Raw genomic sequence first — 19098 nt, forward strand, 5'->3', positions numbered from 1 at the left:
CAGATTCCAGCATCATGTGATAACTTACTTGTGTCTGGTATTAGGCTTCTCCCTGGGCTCTTTCTGAAGTTTTTCAGTTTTCCAGGTCACCCACACATTACTGCTTAGAAACTGGGCAGTTCAGAACAGCATTAGCTTCACAGGATTGGTATGGGAAGAGAGGGTGGGTGGAATCTGTGGCTGCCCTTTCTTAACATCTTGTTTTCTTTGAGAATGGCCTTTAGATCAGCCTGATGTTACTCTTCGAATTCATGTTGGGGAGGAGCTTACCATATTAAAATGTTAGTGTTTTAATTTAATCTAGTACATAAAACTGGTAGAACCTAAGAATCGTAGGCTAGGTTGAAACCGCAGCCAAGAAACTGAGAAATCCTAGTATAGACTAGGAATGAGAAAATCTCGGAACACTTTCTGATCCTTATTTACCAAGTTGAATGCTTTTCCTGACGTTTAGAAAACAATTTATTTGAATAAGGGGGCAGAGGGAGGGCGGCTGGAGCCGTGGTGTCAGCTTCACCCTGACGCTTGCTGAGCAGCAAGTCCTGAGGGAGACAGAAGGCCGTGGGAAGGAAGGGGTCCTGTCTGGTGAAATTCACTCTGTAACAATAACAAAAATGGAGCATGCCATACAGATTCCTTGATAGACATTAACTCCTTTAATTCTCTCAGAAACCCCTGATAATGGATATTAGCATTCTCATCTCATAACTTAAATAACCTTCCTGGGGACCAGAGCTAGTCAGCAGCGGAACCTGTGTTTGCACTTAGGTCTAACTCCAGTGCTTGTGCTCAGGGCCTCTATCAACAGTCCTGTTTATCTTTTAGATAAGATATAGATATTTAGATATTTTGAGAGATGGATAGAAACTAAAGCCGAATAAAATCTAGTTGTTTCCTTATTTTGGTAGAAAGATTTACAGAAACAAACGGGATAAAACTATTCAGATCTGTCAGTCTGACAGAGGAGAAAATAAAAGTTGAAAAATCAGGAGTAACTCCAATTATGAGAGCAGGCCCGTTCTGCAGCTCATTGAGGCCAAAAGCAACCTGAAGAATGTCATGTCTTTCAGAGATTTCTATCCCTTGTAACCTTTTTCTAAAGTATTTTATCATTGTTACTGTTACTAGCAAAATATAAGACCCTACTCAATTATTCTGACTGACTGTATTGAAAACTGAAAAGAGCTGCCAGAGAGCTCCTGGTTTAGTCCTTAACATCTTAGAGCAAATAGAGCAGGAGTGCCCCTCCGCAGAACCCATGACTTTTTCTAGACAGAGCTGGTAGTTAGACTATTTCCCTGATTCCAACCTTAGGTTCTTTACATGATGCCTGGGCCCTTCATTTGTAGCCATGGTCATTAGGGTTAGATTTTCTCTAAATCAATGCCAACCCTTAATTTCTAAGAACCTCCTTAGCTGATTTTTCATTTAAGCTATGTCCTTGTCTCTGCCCACATCCTGCCCTCTGTATGGCCATTTCTCTTGGAGCATAAGAGACAGACCCACTATGTCTTTGGCTTGGCTTACTCTCTTGAGTAACACGGTAGGTCTGTTCATCTTCTGTTCCTGCAGACACCAGACTGTGCTGATTCCTTCCCTTTCTTGGTAGTGATAGTGTGCCCAGCCTCCGTGGAAGAGGACTGGAGTGACCCACACGCCTGTGTCTACGCCTGAGGGGCTTTTCCCTTTTGCAATCAGTCAGAGCTCTGGCATCAGCCTCCTCTTGCCCTCTGCTTGTCAGGCCCACATCCACCTGCCCCTTCCCATTTGTCCCTATGGTCTTACAGAATTCTCATCCTCCAGTCCCTAATGGAGCTGATCCTTAGTGATCCTCTGTTCTGCCCTTCTTTGTGCAGAAGAGGGGATCAAGCCCAGAAAGGCTCAGTGATTTGCCCAAGAGCACACGTGAGTCAAGGGGCTGCCTGAGGCTGAAGCTTAGGCTTCTGACCCTATTGGTTTGGCCAGTGCCGTCTCCATCTGCTGCCCCATCCTGTTCAGAATTCACTGGGTGCGTCTCAGCCCACAGAACAGCTGGATTGGACTAAACATTTGTCATTTTTTATAATTTCATTTACTCTCTGGTCGAGTATTACTACATTAAATGCATCAGTATTTAATGCAGTGGATCGTGAGGCAGACATGGTTTGCAGTGTGGTGTATTTCTAGGGCTGCTCATCCTCACTGGTTCAGGTTGGACTGAGGTGGTTTGACTCCCTGTTTCCTGATCCCGATCACAAGGCACCCTACATGGCCATTTCCCATGTTGTCTGGAGGACTTTGATCCTAGAGCCACATATTTCCTATTAGTAGCTGCCAAGCCCACTGTTCTCTTGTTTTCTGACATCTGCTTATATGGAACCATCCCTTGGCATGACTTCCTGGGGTTGTTGCTGACCTACCGCTCTTATTCCCACTTTCCCACTTTTGACAGCCTGTTGCAGAGGCGAAGATTCCTGAGAAGCGGGTCTCTCCATCCAAGCCAGTCTCTGCCCCGGCTGTCAAACCTGGCTCCAAGAGCACCCAGGCTGTTCCCAAAGCCCCAGCAGTTGCGACTCTTGCTTCCCCTGGGTCAAGCAGTAGGAACCTCTCCACACCCTTGCCCAAGAGGCCCACTGGTGAGTACTGAATGTCCCTCCCATGGGTACCAGTGGCTTTACCCCAGACAGCTCCAGACAGCTGTGTAGATAGAAGAAGGACTTGTGACCCAGTTCTTCATGGGCCCATTGGAAAGTGGAGCCTCGATCTCCAGGTGAGGTTAGCAGCTATGTGTATCCAGAAGAATCCTGAGTGAAGGGAACTCTCATGAATTCCCAGGTAGAATTTACTGTTCCTTTCTCAATAATTCCACAGTACCCAGCACTTTGTGTTCATGGTCTTTCATAATAAGAAATAGGCTGTTTAAAGAAAGGCCATGTGGAAGCATTGTCAAGACCATAGAAATGACTAAGTGCCTGGCCTTGGACGCTCCATCTAGGGGTGTCTCTACTTGACTGTCTCATTTACTAGTCTGTTCCCAGAGCCTGACACAGCCCCTGACTCAAACGATTCAGTCATTGTTGAACGAATGCATGAATCTCAGTTTAGGATGAACCATTCAGTGGATCATCTTGTTTAAACATGATATTAAAAAGTGTATATTTGTGCAGCAGTCAAGACTGAGGGGAAACCTGCAGAGATCAAGAAGATGGCTACAAAGTCTGCACCAGGTAAGACCCATCCCCCACGTTGTGGAATCTAGATTTAAACCCCACGTCTTCCTTGGCTTTAAGGCTCCCTTTTGCTTTCTCCCCTGAGCACTTGTTATCTCTTGTTCCTCCCTGAGCAGCTGACTTGAGTCGCCCAAAGAGCACCACCACCAGTTCTGTGAAGAAGAGCACCGCTGTCCCTGGGACAGCACCCCCAGCAGGGGCTCCCAGCCGAGCCAAGCCCACAGCCACGCCTCCCCGGCCCTCGGGGACTCCTCCTGCGGACAAGAAGCCCACAGCAGCCAAGCCCAGCTCCTCTGCCCCGAGGCTGGGCCGCGTGGCTACCAATGCTTCTGCCCCTGATCTGAAGAATGTCCGCTCCAAGGTCGGCTCCACCGAAAACATCAAGCACCAGCCTGGAGGAGGCCGGGTGAGTCCAGGGAGCTTGGGGTCCCCAGCATGCTGGCCCCTGCTTCATCCTCTGCCACATCTAAGCACTGTTCCCAGGCGTGTCCTTGCATCAGCCCAAGGGGCCCACCATGCAGGGGACAGTCAGGACAGTGGGTTCAGTGTCAGGGAGTTTCAGCCTGGGCTCCACCTCCCAGCAGCAGGATGCAAGTGGGCTTAGCTCTGGCTTTCTCTTCTCCTCGCCTAGTCTGCATATTGGGGTTTGGGCTTACATTTTTGTTTGGAGGCAAAGGGTTCTGCTTTATTTACAAAACAGAGGATGCCTCTGAGCCTTGCATAGGTGAGAGATATTGGGCAAGAGCCTGGTCCATTCTGTTCCTTCTCCTTGCTCAGGCTAGGCAGAAGATGGACTGCCTCTTTGTTCCCTGAGCTGTGTCTTGGCTGAAGAGTCTGTCTGGATGAGGACTAGTGTCCTCTTGTGGCCAGGGTGACTTGCTTCTATCCCTGGCTTTCCAAAACAAAAGGACTGCGGTAGAGTGTCACAGTGGAAAACCAAGCTCTTCACTTGAAGGACTTTCTGAGTGCATCCACCCCAGAATTACTTAACTATTAGCAACCATGGGGCTTCTGTGTGTGCAAAGGTGGTGGCAACAGTCCAGGCTCAGTTTCTGGAGCAGTAACCTCCTCATCTCCTGCATCATTCTCCAGCGCTTAAACCGCCGCCACCACTTCCCCCTGCTCAGAGTAGGACATTTAAATTGCTTCAGTCCAGAGCTGCTGAAAAAATTGAAGGGGGTCCAAAATGAGAGAGAATCCTGGTACTGTTGGAAGACGTTTATGGAAAACTGGGATGAGGGCCTAGGGGTTGCTTTTGCCAAGAGAGTGTCGCTCCGGCGTTGGGCAGCCCAGCCAGGTGTTCCGCTGTGTGTCGATGGCCTTTCCCCACTTCTGTGCTCTTCTTATGTGTCCATGGGAGTTGAATAACTCAGTCTGGTGACGAAAGTATTTTCTATTCTAACATACCTGAGGGTGTGACACTTCCCGTCATCAACGCTGGCTTCCTGTGACCATGGCAGCTTGCTTGGAGCGTATGAGAACATGGGGGGTGGACTGTGATTTGAAAACCCCGGTGCACACTCACATTATCCCTTCTTCCTGCCTCTTCTCCACGAATGGTGTCTTGATCTCTTCCTTGTATCTCAAGACTGGTTTGCGACCCCTCTCCCTCCAGCTTGGTCTGCCCTGGCAAACGGTTGTTTCTTTCTAGGAGCAAGGGTGACCTGCTTCTGCATGGTGGCCTGGCCTGGATTCGAGTCCCCTCAGTCTTCTTCCCTTCATGGCATTTGGGCTGTTATCCTCTTGGTTTGAAATTTGCCCTCCCTTTATCTCCATCCAGGCCAAAGTAGAGAAAAAAACAGAGGCAGCTGCTCCAGCTCGAAAGCCTGAACCTAACGCAGTCACTAAAGCAGCCGGCCCAATTGGCAATGCACAGAAACCGCCTACGGGGAAAGTGAGTTTCATTTAGACTTTTACCTCTTGAAGGTAAAAGACAATCAACTGTTTCTTCCAGCCTGAGTCACTTTCCCTTCTTTTGCACCTTTTTCCTATCCCTAACTAGTTTCTACTCCTCCCCATGTCCCCTCCTCTGTTTGATGACTCAGGCATCAGAAGATTTTCTCTAACAACCTGAAAGTTAACAGAGCTGGGCGCCTGTTAGCCCTTTAGGGGGTATTTATTCAGGCGGATAAAATGGATGCAAAGACTTTCAGTCACGTCCTTCACACTGACCTTGATCTGAAACCTACCTGTTAGGCCCATGGCATCCACCTTCTTCCTCAGTAAGACATGGTACTGGTAACCTTCCAGCACCAGGAACCCCAGAGCCCTGTGCTTCAATTTCAGCTGAAGGCCCCTCTCCACACCGGTGGGTGTAAAAATAGCTTCATTTGTCCTGGTTCCCCAAGGACCTCTGAACTGAAAGTTAGGATGCTCATTCCCATTTCCCAGTAGAAAACACACTCGGCATAGGGATTGCAGCATTATGTGGACAGCAGAGGTGAGTGGAGGTGCTAGATTCTTTCCTCTTGGCTCCACACCCTGGAGCCAGGACCCTCCTCTTGCCCTGGGAACCTTCTGCCCTTCTCTGTGGCAGATCGGTGGTCGGGGGCTGCCAGAGAAGCCTGAGCTCCAGCCCTGAGGGACCAGGATGGGAGGGTTCCGGCCAAGGACTCTGTGTGGTTGGCAGGCGGGGAAGGCCGCACCATGGCTCCTGGGGCCTTCCAGAGGTCCTGTACAGGCCTCTGGTTCAGACCTGGTTCATTAGGAAGGTGGTTTTGTCACTGATGTTGTTAAGAAGGCAAGAAATAGTTGGAGTTTCTCAGGGTAGATTTCTCTACTTTGTGGAGAACTCTTCAGTTTGGGGGCTGCATCACTTGGGATGAGCTCTAAGGAAGGAAAAGAAGGCAGTTGGCAACTGTTCCTTCTTGAGAAGCCTCAAAAAGAATTCTTTGTCCCAGACCTTGGAGCCTGGGCCTTCGTGTTACTCTGTTCAAGTGGAGCTGTTCGTGCACAGCACAGTGGGCGGGTGCCCTCTGCGTGTGCCTCACTGCAGCCCCGCCCAGAACCCGGTCTCTTTGCACGTGGAACTCACAGGACACAGGAGGTTGGGCATCTCGAGGACTGTGGAAGAGATTTTACCCTGGCATCAAAAATGACCAGAGCTTAACCGCAATTGCACCATCTTTTCTTTAGCTCCTCGTGGTAGTGTAGCAGTGGCTGTGGTGGCGCCCCCTGGTGCCCAGGGCTCTGCATCGCAGGTCCAGCGGCCTCTGCTGTCCTTCCTCTCAGCATCAGATCTGATGTGAGCCAGCTGCCCCAGGCTTCGCCGTGCAGCCTTTGCTTTCCCAGAGCAGGTCTTTGTGCAGCGATTCCAGGCCCTAGATTTCAGGGAAGTGCCGCCTTGGGTGTGGATGGGTCCAGATGAGCAGGACTCTTGCAGAGAGGAGCCTCGGGGAGAGAACAGATGTGGGTGGGCTGTGGTGGATGGGGATCGAGGCCACTGCAGTCTGGACCCTGGGAACAGCAGCTGGCCCCAGGAGCGGTGAGGATGTCCGTGTAGCATCTGGTGACATCTACTGTCCTTGTGTTGTTCGTTCATGTTTTCACTCTTTCCTGCTCCTTCCCGTCCCTTGCCCTGTGCTTTTCCACAGCTGTTCTGCTGGAGGTAGGCTTTTAACAGCACCATCTGCCACTCATCATGGTCACGTGTGTACTCACTGCCTGCCCCGTGTCAGTTCTAACCAGCCCTCTCCCTTTGTGTTGTTTTTTGTTTTTTTTTTTCTGTTCTCTAACACTCCAGGTCCAGATAGTCTCCAAAAAAGTGAGCTACAGCCATATTCAGTCCAAGTGTGGTTCCAAGGACAATATTAAGCATGTCCCTGGAGGTGGTAATGTAAGTATGCGCTCGGGGCCACTGGTGTCTGAGGCCAAACCCCCCATGGGGCGCACTGGGGAGAGGGCCACCCCCACCCCCCACTGTCGGGTGAATGGATTCGGGGGACACCCTGATGCTCACATGAGTTCAGACTGGGTGTCCCTGGTGAGCCCCAGGGCAGCTGGGTGACATCCACTTAGCATCTTTTCGCCCCTGTGGGTGGGAGGCCTTGCTGTCAGAGACCTGGTCTGAGGGATGCAGTCAGCAGCTGGCCCATCGTCTGTCTCAGGTCCGCCCCAGGGATGCGGTGGTTCTGACCTGGAGACAGATGTCAGGGTTCCTCCCGAGCCCGTCCTTGAGTCCTAGCTGCTCTAGAGCACAGAGTTGGTGACCAGGCCCTCCCCATCTCCTGGGTCTTCCCTTCATTTTCATGACTCTGCTCTCTTTTTCCCTCTTGCTCTTTCTCCTCCTGTCTCTCTGCCTCCTTCTCACTCCCTTCTTTCTGCTCTCCTTCCCTCACTATTGCCCTTTTCAACCCCTTTCTCCTCCAGTTTCCTTTTATTTTTTCTCCTTCCCTGTCCCATCAGACATCCTGTCCATCATGCTGCTACTCTGTGCCACCCTTAAGATCTTTGTTGGGGACGCACATATCTAGAGCTCAGAGGGCAGTCCTGGGGGAGACCATTGTCATTAGCATGTGGAGAACGCCCTGTACGTTTTCCATTTCCCTGTGACAGACCGCAGCAGGCGGGACGCTGCCCTCACCGCCTCTCCCCTTCTTCTCTCCCACTCCCAGAGGAGAGAGCTGCCCTGTCCTGGTCTCCCTTGTTCATTCAGTTCCTTCTCCTTGCTGCCCTGACCTGAATTAAGTCCCATTCTGCTTACCCTCTTCATTTTTAGGCTCCATCCTCCGCCGTCTCAGTGGTCATGCCATCCTGCCCATGGGTTACAGAGGCCCCCACCCCACAGTTCTGTGAAGGTGCAAACACAGAGCACCTGTTTTTTCCCCACATGACTCCCCTTGCTTCATGTCCTTCCTGGGCATCTCCCCACCACTGACTCTTCCTGGCATGGTTTGGCACTCAGGTGGACAGTGCTGGGCTAACTTGGAAGTTGGCCGGACACTGGCCATCCTGATGTGGGAAGATTGAGATAGGTAAAGCATAAAGGCAGCACCTGGTTAAGGTGATAAAGATCCAGCCTGTGAGGGGCCCAGTAGGCACTGGCTCTAGCTTTTCCTCTCAGGCTTTTGGGCTAGATGCAAAAAACAGAATGTGAACAGTGCGGGGACTGGGTTGTGTGTGTGTGTGTGTGTGTGTGTGTGTGTGTGTGTGTGTGAAATAGAAATGTGTTTGTATATGTTGTGTGTGGTATATGTCAGAGCTCTGAAAATAGTCCTCGTTTATCTCTCACCTACTATGATCTTCCCACACTGCCTGCACATGACTTCAAATAGGATTTTTTTTGGCCATGGAATGTACTTTTTTCAAGTATTTCATTTTAGGATGCTTCCTTAAACAGCAGAGCTTTAGGAAACTGCCTGTGGCGATGTTTCCAGGTGGGAAGATGAGAGTAAACAGCCTAGACTAAGTTACTGTTGTGCCTTCCATCAGCCCCTCCGTAAAGCCACCATGATCATACCTGCATGGTAGAAGGGTGGCCACCAGCCATATGTGTCTAACCCTGACCTGCCAAAGCCCTCTTTCTGCCCAGAAATTCTGGGGTTACCGCACAGATGAGTGGCTTGGAGCAAGATTCTGGTTGGCTCCACACACGCCCCCACGTACACGCCCCTTTTTGAGAACCAAAAGGCCATCGGGCGAGAACATCACAGCTACTTCTTTGGATGATCAGAGTGTAAATTTTGCAGCAGTTTAGTTCCCTTTCACCCTCGTGAGGAGGGGGTGTGTGTCAGTGGTTTCTGAGACTGGTTGGCAGGGCCAGTTCACTAGCAGTATTGACACCTCTGCTGCCCCAGGGGCGGATTGCGTGGGCGGGCGACAGGAGGGAGTGCACCGATGCCGGGTGGTCCTGGAGGGGCTTGTGCGGGCCACTGGGCGTCCCTGGGTGGGGCCGTGGGGCCAGCATGGGAAACAGCAGCACGTGGCTCCTCTATGTACCAGCCTCATCTCAGTGGCTTTTAAGTTAGTGAGAAGCAATGAAGCTTTTTAAAACTTTTAATTATAGACATTTTCAAACATACACAAAATTAGAAAAAAAGAAAAAATGATTAAGTGAATTGGATGTCCTTTTTCACCCAGCATTTATTATTTTTGTGGCCAGTCTTATCTATATATGCTCACCTCCATTATTCTGAAGCCAGTTCTAGTTATATCTTTTACCTGCAAATATCCCAATATATAACTATAACAGATAAGAACTCTGATATACATGTGTATAATATAAAACCCCATAACATGTTAAACAAGTTTCTTTATCAGGATGCAAGTACGGTCCATAAGCTATGGTTGGTTGATTTGCCCGCTTGTAATCTTAGGTGTCTCCCGCTGTACACGTTCCTTTTTCATGGTAACACTTTTCATGAGTAAAACTGAATGGTTTGTCCTAGAATTTGGGTTCTACTGAGGATATCCCCATGGTTTCACTTAACATATTCATTAGTCCCACATTTTTCTTCAGATTAATTCAGGCTTGGTTCTTTTTTTTTACCCCCACATTCTTGCAGGACATTCATAGGCAGTGGTGGTGTTTCTGTTAGGACGTACATAATGTCTCACTCTTCTCATCTCTCTCTTCCTGATGCTGGCGGCTGTTCTTGCCCAAAACCCTGAGTTCAGCAAAGGTGCACTGTGGTGAAACTGGAATTCCCCCATCCCTTCTTCATTTATTGGCTGGACTGCATCTATAAAGGGAGACTTCCCCTCATCAACTGAGGACTAGGCTTCTCATTTGGAACACAGTCAAGAGTTGTGTGGGCTCCGCATCCTGGCAAGAGCCTGGCCGTGGCGAGTGACCTCGGTTGCCCCCTTACAGGTCATCTCGGGTGTGGTGCAGGATGAGCTTGCCACAGTTGCTGAGGACACGAGGTGGCCTGCTTTAGCATCTGCCAGACCTGTGACTGGGAAAAGTGCACTTCCCCACACTCCTGTGGAGGCATGATTGTAGCACTGTTGGAAAGACAGAGCCGAAGCTGAGGCTGCCATTTTGATGGTAGTAGGTACTCTGTAAATGATTGAGCACATGAAGCAATTAGTGTAGAGCCGATGTCCCTGCAGGAGACAGTATGAAGAGGAGATGGAGCGAGGGGAGACACAGGGAAGTCTTTGGAAAAGGTAGCCTCTGAGCTGGACTTTGGAGACCATAAAGAGAGCTTGGGTTTGAACCTGACAGTACACCCTCTCTCTGAGTGAATCGTTTTTGTGTGTATGTTTTTCTCCTCAGGTTCAGATTCAGAACAAGAAGGTAGACATCTCTAAGGTCTCCTCCAAGTGTGGGTCCAAGGCTAACATCAAGCACAAGCCTGGTGAGTGGTGCCTCCCTCATCCCAGGTTTCACCCCTGTGCCTCTGTCCTTTTTATTAAGACTCCTAGAGCCACCCACGCCCAGGGCACAGCAGTAGAAACAACATAGGCCTCAGCCCCTGTCAGAGAGGGGCTTTCTGGGCACTAACCTCTTCATTGGAGGAGGAACAGTTTGTAAGGACTGCCATTTGCACGGGCAGAGTCTTGAGGCTCTCCTGTGTACACAGCACTGTTGACCTAGGCGTATGGTAGAGGTGCTCTACCAGCTGACACCCTTCTCGGCCTCCCTGACACATGTCCAGGAGCTGGTGCTGAAGGAGCTTTAGAAAATGCTGGCCAGGCCTTGCCTGTCAGATGCAGGAGCAGAGAATATTTCTGAGCAGTGAAGCATCAACCACCAGCTCCTGCGGGGACAGGGAGCTATTCAGCAATGCTGCCTCGGCTCACGGGCTTGGATCTTGCTGCCACAGCAGTCCAGACTTTCCTTCCAGCAGCACAGGCCTGGCGCCCCTGCACCTCTGGCAGCTGGCGTGTTGTCTGGGCAGGGCCTGTGTTCTGCCTGTACCCTAAGAGTCTTGTGTGTCCTGGCCCAGAGTCTGCAGCAGATGTGGGGCAGGGCTGTATCTGCAGTAGCAGGCACACTGGCTGACAGCTTACCTTCATTTTTCCATTCTATCTGGAAAATCCACTGAACTTCTGAGATAACTTCTTCCCTAGTGACACTAAGTGACTTGAGGTCCAGGTTTTGCAATGGGCTAGAGGTCCAGTGGGTAGGATACCTGGAGAATTGGGTGGGAAGCTAGGTGACATGAGCAGAGAGGAGATGGGAGAGTGAAGAAGCCTCAGGGAAAAGCCCAGCTGAGGGTCTGGCTGGCTGTGAGAGATCTCTGGCCCTTGCTACCATGGCCGCACTCTGGCTGAGCTGCGAATGTTCTGTGAATGTTGCCCGTGTACAGACTGCCTTCCCTCTGCTTCCACCTCTCACCTTCCCTTCTTTTCGGGACAGATTTGGTTAAACTGTTCACCCAGACCATACGCCCATCCTGTCTTGCTGGTCACTTGTCTCCCCCAGTATCTGTGCTGGCAGCTAGAAAATCAGGATTCCAGGATCCTGACCCTGACCAGCAGGGTGTCCATGAGGCTGAAAGCGGGCTGGACTCCTGTACCACTGTCAGTTAGAGGGAGGTATCACTCCTCCAAGTGACCCCGAGGCAGGCGTGCATCTTCGCTCCTTTTGAGGCTCTCCTGGGGCTGCAGGCAGTGCACGGTGGTGATAGGGTAGCTTTCCTTCTCTCTGGCTGCGTGGCGAAATTGGCTCAGCCTGACCTGGAGAAAAGGAGCCCTGTTATGACAGAGGTGTTCACTGTGCCTCCACCCATGTCCTCAGGACCACCAGGAGCAGATCATGTTTTCCCTGTTTCTCTCCTGGGCACAGCCCAGTCTTTGGCCAGCCTCCTGGCTCTGCTTGTAGGGGTATTTTTCTGCCACCCATAACGACCCATTTCTTTTTGATTCCAGGTGGAGGAGATGTCAAGATCGAAAGTCAGAAGCTGAACTTCAAAGAAAAGGCTCAGGCAAAGGTGGGATCCCTCGATAACGTGGGCCACCTGCCTGCAGGAGGCGCCGTGAAGGTAGTGCTTGGGTCCTGACGGGCTGCAGGTGGGGGGTGGGCTTGTGGAGCTGGAGTCTGGTCCCAGCAGATGGGTGCCTGTCACCGCCCCTCAGTCACTTCAGGAGTCATGTTTCACCCACTCCATTACTGTTCCCATCGTCAGTCATCCATCCTGAGTGAAGCAGGAGAGGTGAAGAGGCCCCAGCCCGGTCCGCTCTCACCTGTCCAGCTGGAGACAGAGCCTTCTCCTGAGAGCCACGGGCCGCCTCTCTGAGCCCATCTCGGCCGTTCTCAGAGGAACGGCTGGTGTGCAGGCCCCAGGGAGGCCAGGGCTCGGTGGAGTGCCGTTCTCGCAGCACCTCGTGAGAGGGCAGCGCGGCGCTCCCTGTCAGGCTTCCTTCCGGGCCTGCGAACGGATGGCGCGTCTTTAGCTGCCCGTGGCGGCAGGCCCGACGTCCACCACCTCAGGCCTGTGCTGCCAGGCCCTGGAGAGTGCTCGGCTTCCTGTGCTGGTTGGGCCTCTCCTGCCTTCCCTCCCTCTCTTCCCTTCCCCTCCTTCCACAGTACTGTGAGACCCTTTGTCTGCCAGAGATTCTGTCCATGTTCCATGTCATCAGGTAGGGGGCACATGGGGGCAACGTCTTGAAGGCTTCCAAGCCTGAGGGTGGCTGCAGGTGCCTCGGGAGATGGGTGAGGAAGCGGGGATGTGAGTGGCGCTGTGGGCCTTCCTCCTGGGTCTGACCACCCCTCGCAAGCTCCATCCCAGCCTTGTCCCGGTCGCCCTCTGTGCTCCAGTTCAAGCCCCCACTGGCTCCCTTGACCACTAGGGGCCCTGGCTCTATCACAGACTCTCAGGTCATGCTCCACACCTCATGAGGGGCCATTCTCTGGTCAGCCTCCCTGGGACGCTAACTTCAGTGTGGTCCCAGCCACTTGACAAGCACGTACAGACCACGGCTCACTCCTGGGCCTTTCTGACCGCCAGTCCTTTCTTTATTCGCAGCATCTCCCTTTTTTTTTTTCTTTTAACCACTTCTGGAACTATTTTTCTAGCACAGAGGCCATATCTTTCACTGTTCTAAGCAAGGACCACCCTGGAGACTTCCGTTGTCACCTCTGGGCATTTGTGGCACAGGCGTACCAGCTCACCCAGTGCCCTGGGCCCCCACTGCGCCCCCAAAACCCTCCATCTTATGCTCTTGACTCAAATTGGGTGTCCACGGTCCCCAGAGTCCTTACTCTACCCTAAAGTTCTCCTGGCCCCTGTAGTCTTCGCTCATCATACCTCTTGGACACCTTCCTGGCTCCTCTTTGTCCCAGTCCCTGAAAGGGTGCCCAGCACAGAACAGGCCTGTGTCAAGGATGAGTAAACAGTGATTAGCCAGGCAGGGAGTCTGTGGGGTCCCTCAGGTCCGAGGTGGCAGCTTGCACCCCACAGAAATGTGTCCAGCTCCCAGAGTTCCCTAGCCAAGTCCTGACCTACAACTTGAGATCATTCCTTGGGTTTTTTTTTTTTTTTCCCCCTTGGGTTTTTTTGCTAACAACCTGCTGTCATAGTTGTTTTGATCTGGCATCAGCCATGTTAAGTAGTCGGGCTGTCATGTCAGGCTTCATGAGGTGCGTCCCTAGCCAGGCTGCACCCCCTTCCTGCCCCAGAGCCCAGGCCTGGGTTCTTGCCCAGCACTGGGCCATTCAAACCGATTTGGCCTGGCAGGCTGGGGTGGGGAGCACCTGGGCTTGACTCCCACATGTGACGTACGTTAGGCCGTGGAGGCAGTGTGGGTGGGGGCAGAGTGTGAAACCCACCACCATCACCATCCCACTCCCTCCCCGACTGACCCTGCACTGTCTCCCCACTGTTTCATTTGTAGACTGAGGGCGGTGGCAGCGAGGCCCCTCCGTGTCCGGGCCCCCCTGCTGGGGAGGAGCTGGCCATCCCTGAGGCAGCGCCTGAAGCTGGCGCCCCCACTTCAGCCAGTGGCCTCAGTGGCCACACCACCCTGGCAGGGGGTGGTGACCAAAGGGAGGCCCAGACCTTGGACAGCCAGATCCAGGAGACAAGTAAGTGGCTGGGCTTGGCCTGAGGGCCAGCCAGGGGCCCTGCCACTGGCTGCAAATTGAAACTCCTTTGTTTTCTGACTGGAGAGTGGCCTGAATTTTAACGAAGCAACCTTTTATTTTCCAGGCATCTAATGATGACATTCTGGTCTCGTCTTCCGTCCCCGTGTCCCCCCTCTTGTCTCCCCTGTCACCCTCTCCCTTCCTCCCTCCCGTGTCACTGCAGATTGAGACCTACAGGCTGACGTTCCGAGCAAACGCCAGGGCCCGCACCGATCACGGGGCCGACATTGTCTCCCGCCCGCCCTCGCTTCCCTGGCGGCCCCAGCTCAGGCAGCCGGGCCCCTAGCTCCCCGCCCCAGGCCACCCCCCCAGTCTGTGGCTCGGGCCCTGGGCAGCCCTCTAGGCACTCCCTTTCCTCCCTCCCTCCCTCCCTCCCTCGCTTGCCCAGGGCAGCAGCAGTTCCCCCCAACACCCACGTTCCTTTCACTTCCCGCCCCAGGCCCAGCTCCCTGCTTGGCTCGCATCCTCACCACTTTGCTCACCACTTCGCGCCACTGCTCCACGAAGAGGGTTGGGTGGAAAATGGGGTGGGGAAGAATAATTTTAGGATCTTCTGAGACCTGGGGTGTAGGGGCGAGCTGGATCCCAGCATCCTCTTCATTTGTTTGGGTTTTTTGGACCAAACCCAAGAGAAACTGACATACCCTCCCTCCTCGCTGGTCCATCTGGAGGGAAGAGTGGAAGCGGACATCCACATGATGGCTGCCGTTAACTGCACCCCCTGGAGCCTGCTAAGCCACTGCCTCTTCCTTTGACCCTACGATGGTGTCCACCATCCAGGTGGTACCAGGCGCCACTTGCTGCCCTCCCCGAGTTAGTCAGAGGCAGCATTGCCTATCTCCGCTCCTCCCCATACCTGCCTAGCTGCTGTCACACTTTATCTTTTCTTTTTTTTTAATAACCTAAAAACCAGTGGAGTAGTTTTGCAGGTTGAAGCCATGTCTAAATGAAAGTCCTCAGTAGGTGTTAAAGGAAACAGGGAGGGGGGATCCTGAAGCCTCCAGCCAGGAGGTCAGGCGTCGGGAGCTGCCCTGGCTGGGCAGCTCGGGGCCCCAGCCCGAGATGGTGTGGGCAGGGCAGGCGTGGTGTGGGGGCTGTGGGCTGGAGAGCAGGCAGGGACCGCTAGGGGCTGGTCAGTGTGGACTGGTGGTTCTGGCATTTTGTGTGTATGCTGCTTTTCTTTTCTAACCAAGAGGCTGGTTTTGGCATCTGTTTGTCTCATTCCCTGGGATCTGGTGGAAGACATAGGGTTGGGACTGGAGAGGGCCATGGAGGTCAAATTCCTCCAAGCCTGCAGCCTGGGACGCTGCCGGGGAGCCCGATGTGTCCGTCACTTGTGGATAGGGGGAATCAAGGCTGGAGATTTAGAAATAAGGACACGCGATGGGCCATCCAGGCTCCCTTGTAGCCTGACTGGAGAGGGGAGAGAGGAGAGGTGAGGCGAGCCCAGCCTGAGGAAGCGTGTCCCAGTTAGGCCTGGTCTTGGGATGGCTGCAATGATTAGCCCTGGGGATTATATTGACATGAAGATTCTTATTGCACTTGTATTTTTTGTATTAAAGTTTGCATGGTTTCTAATAAAGGATTAAAACGTAACAGTTTGTAGTGAAATGGCCTGGGAGTCTCCAAGCCTTCTCCTCTGAAGTGTTTTCTGCAGTGCAGACTTGGCCCCTCACCCTCCCACCTCCTCTTCAGGCGTCCCCTGGCGCTGAGAAGGTGGGGGGGGGGGGGCTCCCGAACTAAGCTTCATTCAGATTTGATGTCCGTGTAGTGGGAGGATGTCTGGGCTGGGAAGGTTCTCCCTGTTTCTGAGGTTAGCATTTTCTCCAGGGAGGTTTGACACCACATCCCCAGCTCCCCAAGCACTACCAGGGGTAGAAATTGTAGGATCTTGTGGAAAAAGCACTTCCGGAGCCAGAGGCCATCCAGGGTGCTTCAGCAGCACCAGGGACGTCAGGGTGTCCGTGTTTTGTCTGCAGAAAGGGGTGAGGGAGCTGGGAAGACACAGTGGGAGGTGGGGTGACAGCGCTGGGCTCCAAGGTACCTGCACCCATGTCTGCTGAAGTGGACGACAAGCTCTGGGTCTTCTTACTCCTTTGGCCAAAAGCAGGGGTGGGAGAGGTGACCCCAGTGGAGGGCCCTCGAGGGGGCGCTGGAGTGGTCAGTATTCTGAAGGGTGGTCTGGTCACACTTGCCCTGACAGATCCCACCAGCTGGAGCAGCTGAGAAGGCTGCCCCGGCAGGTGGGCCCAGGGGCCCTGCGTGCTCTGCTCTGCCACCATCGGGGCGGGGACGTTTCTGTGCTTCCCCATTGCTTATGGCTCAGCCGTTCCCCGTGTCAATCTGTGATTCTGTTGTAACGATTTCCAGAGTAAATAAATCTCTTCTGTCCCAAACATACAGGCCCTGTCTTTTGTACTTCCTGGTTTCTACCCCTCCCTGTCCCGATCCACCCCCCTCGCTGTCCCTTTGCATCAAGGGAGGGACTGGGTGCGCCATGAGTTCACCTCAGCACCTCATCTGTGAACCTGGGGCTGTGACCGGGGGTCAAGGTCTGAGTGGGCCTTGGCTGCTTATGGAAATGTCCCCTGCCCCACCCGCCTGAGCTGGGAGGAGGCAGCCAGACCGAATGAGGATGCACATGGTGGGCCCTGCCACACCTGTAAGGACAGTGCAGAGGCTAGGCTGGTCCAGGCTCCTGAGGTGTGGGTTTTAAGCCCCTTCTTCTAAGACTGTGGGCCCCTCCCTTCGAGCCTTCCTTCTCTTGGTTTGGGGAGTGTGGTCCCCAGCCCAGGGCGCTGAGGTCCTCCCTGAGAGAGGAGCCCCTCGGATAGCGATGCTCACAAGGGATAAATAGAACTTTATTTTAAATAAACATTTTCATTCTGTACATGGCCCCAGCAGAGACGGGGCTCAGTCGTCAGCCGTCTTGCGCACGTCAAAGCTGCCGCAGGGCCCGCGCAGCAGCTCCGCCAGCAGGGCGAGCAGCTGCCCGTGCTGCTCCTGCACGCAGGGCGGCAGTGCGGCCAGCTCGCTGCGCAGGCTCCGCTCCACCATGCGGCCCAGGGCCCGGCGCAGCTCCCGCAGCAGCCGCACCGTGCGCGAGTCGCCCTCCAGCCGCAGCAGGTCGCTGTCACTCAGGGAGATGGTGGCCCGGCGCCCGTCATCTGGGGGAAGGGAAAGGCGCGGGAGCCCAGGTGAGGCCCGGCCCACGGAGGCAGGGCAGCCAGAGGTGCGGAGGGGTGCAGGTACCCACCGCGGACGTGCACGTCCCCGTCGGTCAGCAGCAGCACGGCTAGTGGGTGCACCTGGGAGGAGTCCCGGACGAAGACGCTGCCGTTGGACTTGACAGCCATGAAATATGTCAGCCATCGGCTCCGTAGCCGGGTGGCCTCCCTGGGGAACAAACGGCTGGGTGAGGCCCCCTCCTGAGCCACCCCCGCTGCCCGGCTCCACCTGACGGGGATCCCCACCTGTTAATGGTCGACTTGTGCAGCAAGATGTTGCCGGATTTGGTCCTGTACGTGACACTGTTGGGCTTGAACTTGCCCTGCCGGGTCACCTTGCCCTGCCTCACCTGCAGGGATGAAGGGGAAAGGTGGGTGGGTTGAGCAAGGAGCCGAGATGGGAAGAGAGACCAAGGCCTGGTGCCCCGCCCCGAGACAGCACCTGGATGAGGTTGGGGTAGAGGCCCGCCATCAGCACCCCCTTCACCAGCTCCTCCTCCTCACTGTACTCGTTGCACTGGGCAGAGGCCAGGGTGCAGTCCGAGGGCTTCCCAACCAAGAAGGCCTCGTAAATGTTCTCTGAGAACTGCTTGATGAGTCCTGGGGAGGCAAAATCGGGGTGAACCTAGGGCTCTGCTCACCGCACTGGCCCAGTGCAAGTGGGAGGGGCAGAGGACTCAGGGCAGTGTGGGGCCCGCTGACCGTGGATGAAGCGCAGGCTGGGTGCGTAGAGCAAGTTTTCCTCCAAGTAGTTCTCACGGGAGCTGCGATCCTGCCAGCGCAGCACCTCCTCCCAGCCAGACACAGCCCGCACGAAGGCCAGATGGTCACTACCACTGTCGTGGCTCAACAGTGCCTTCACCTGGTGGGGGGAGGGGTGCCGGGGTCACAGGGCAGGGACCAGAGGGGAGGCCACCTCGGGACAGAAGGCAGTGGACGGCCAGAAGGGAGAGGAGGGCCGCGCGCAGGCACCGGGTCTGACCTTGTCCACCTCCGCCCGGTTCTGCAGGCTGCTGCTGAAGGGGTCTCGGGTGAGGCAGGAGACGACCACTAACAGCGGGTGCAGGCAACGGAAGATGGCAGCCAGCACGATGGCCTTGGCCAGCCGCGGGTCAGTGGAGATGTGGGCCAGGCGCTGCCCCAGGGTGGTCAGGTACTCCCGCTGGTCCAGAACCCCTGCAAGCTCAGCGGTCAGTCCCGCCCTTGAGAGCCACTCGGCAGCCTGGCCCAGCCGTGCCCCACTCACCAATCTCCTGGAGCAGGATCACGGCCTCGTCCACCGCCTTGATGTTTGGACTGTCTACAGCCTTGGAGAGGAACTCCACCGCCTACAGCGTGAACGAGGCAGAGCCTCCGTCAGCCTGCACCCCATCTGCGCGCTCCCAGGCCCCCCACCCACCCCTGCCGCACCGTCTTCTCTGGCATGTGGATCTTGGCCTGCAGCACCAAGTTCTCCAGGGGTGTACGCAGGATCTCTGGCACTTGGAAAGGGGCCATCTTCTCCAGCCGGCTCCGCGGGAAGAGGTGGTAGGCAAAGCCAGACTGGCAGCGGCCCGCCCGACCCCGGCGCTGGATCACATTGGCTCGTGACACCCACACGGTCTCCAGGCAGGAAACCTGGGGAAGGGGG

The 19098-nt window shown here is 54.3% G+C and overlaps 2 protein-coding genes across 14 annotated transcripts in view; one reads left to right on the forward strand and one right to left on the reverse strand.

The window, feature by feature from the left end:
• The window catches only part of MAP4 (microtubule associated protein 4), a 98495-nt gene extending 81854 nt beyond the window's left edge, over nucleotides 1-16641 (forward strand). For 2 of the 8 annotated variants that reach the window (XM_043885653.1, XM_043885658.1), the window contains 9 exons: nucleotides 2432-2615; nucleotides 3147-3206; nucleotides 3326-3615; nucleotides 4990-5103; nucleotides 6952-7044; nucleotides 10429-10510; nucleotides 12027-12139; nucleotides 13992-14181; nucleotides 14306-16641. In XM_043885653.1, the coding sequence (XP_043741588.1) occupies nucleotides 2432-2615; nucleotides 3147-3206; nucleotides 3326-3615; nucleotides 4990-5103; nucleotides 6952-7044; nucleotides 10429-10510; nucleotides 12027-12139; nucleotides 13992-14181; nucleotides 14306-14313 (1134 nt within the window). In that variant the 3' untranslated portion in view covers nucleotides 14314-16641. Of the gene's footprint in view, nucleotides 1-2431; nucleotides 2616-3146; nucleotides 3207-3325; nucleotides 3616-4989; nucleotides 5104-6951; nucleotides 7045-10428; nucleotides 10511-12026; nucleotides 12140-13991; nucleotides 14220-14305 lie in introns of those variants that run through there. The other 6 variants (XM_043885656.1, XM_043885660.1, XM_043885654.1 and 3 more) reach the window with 5 other exon arrangements.
• Nucleotides 16642-17081: 440 nt separating this feature from the next.
• DHX30 (DExH-box helicase 30) overlaps nucleotides 17082-19098 on the reverse strand; it is a 28541-nt gene continuing 26524 nt past the window's right edge. For all 6 annotated transcript variants that reach the window (XM_043885665.1, XM_043885667.1, XM_043885662.1 and 3 more), the window contains 8 exons: nucleotides 18879-19085; nucleotides 18715-18796; nucleotides 18451-18644; nucleotides 18171-18330; nucleotides 17911-18068; nucleotides 17715-17818; nucleotides 17498-17637; nucleotides 17082-17408 (listed from right to left, as the gene is read on the reverse strand). In XM_043885665.1, the coding sequence (XP_043741600.1) occupies nucleotides 17155-17408; nucleotides 17498-17637; nucleotides 17715-17818; nucleotides 17911-18068; nucleotides 18171-18330; nucleotides 18451-18644; nucleotides 18715-18796; nucleotides 18879-19085 (1299 nt within the window). In that variant the 3' untranslated portion in view covers nucleotides 17082-17154. The remainder of the gene's footprint in view (nucleotides 17409-17497; nucleotides 17638-17714; nucleotides 17819-17910; nucleotides 18069-18170; nucleotides 18331-18450; nucleotides 18645-18714; nucleotides 18797-18878; nucleotides 19086-19098) is intronic.

The sequence above is a fragment of the Cervus elaphus genome, chromosome 24 (assembly GCF_910594005.1).
Source record: "Cervus elaphus chromosome 24, mCerEla1.1, whole genome shotgun sequence".
NCBI classification, from domain to species: domain Eukaryota; kingdom Metazoa; phylum Chordata; class Mammalia; order Artiodactyla; family Cervidae; genus Cervus; species Cervus elaphus.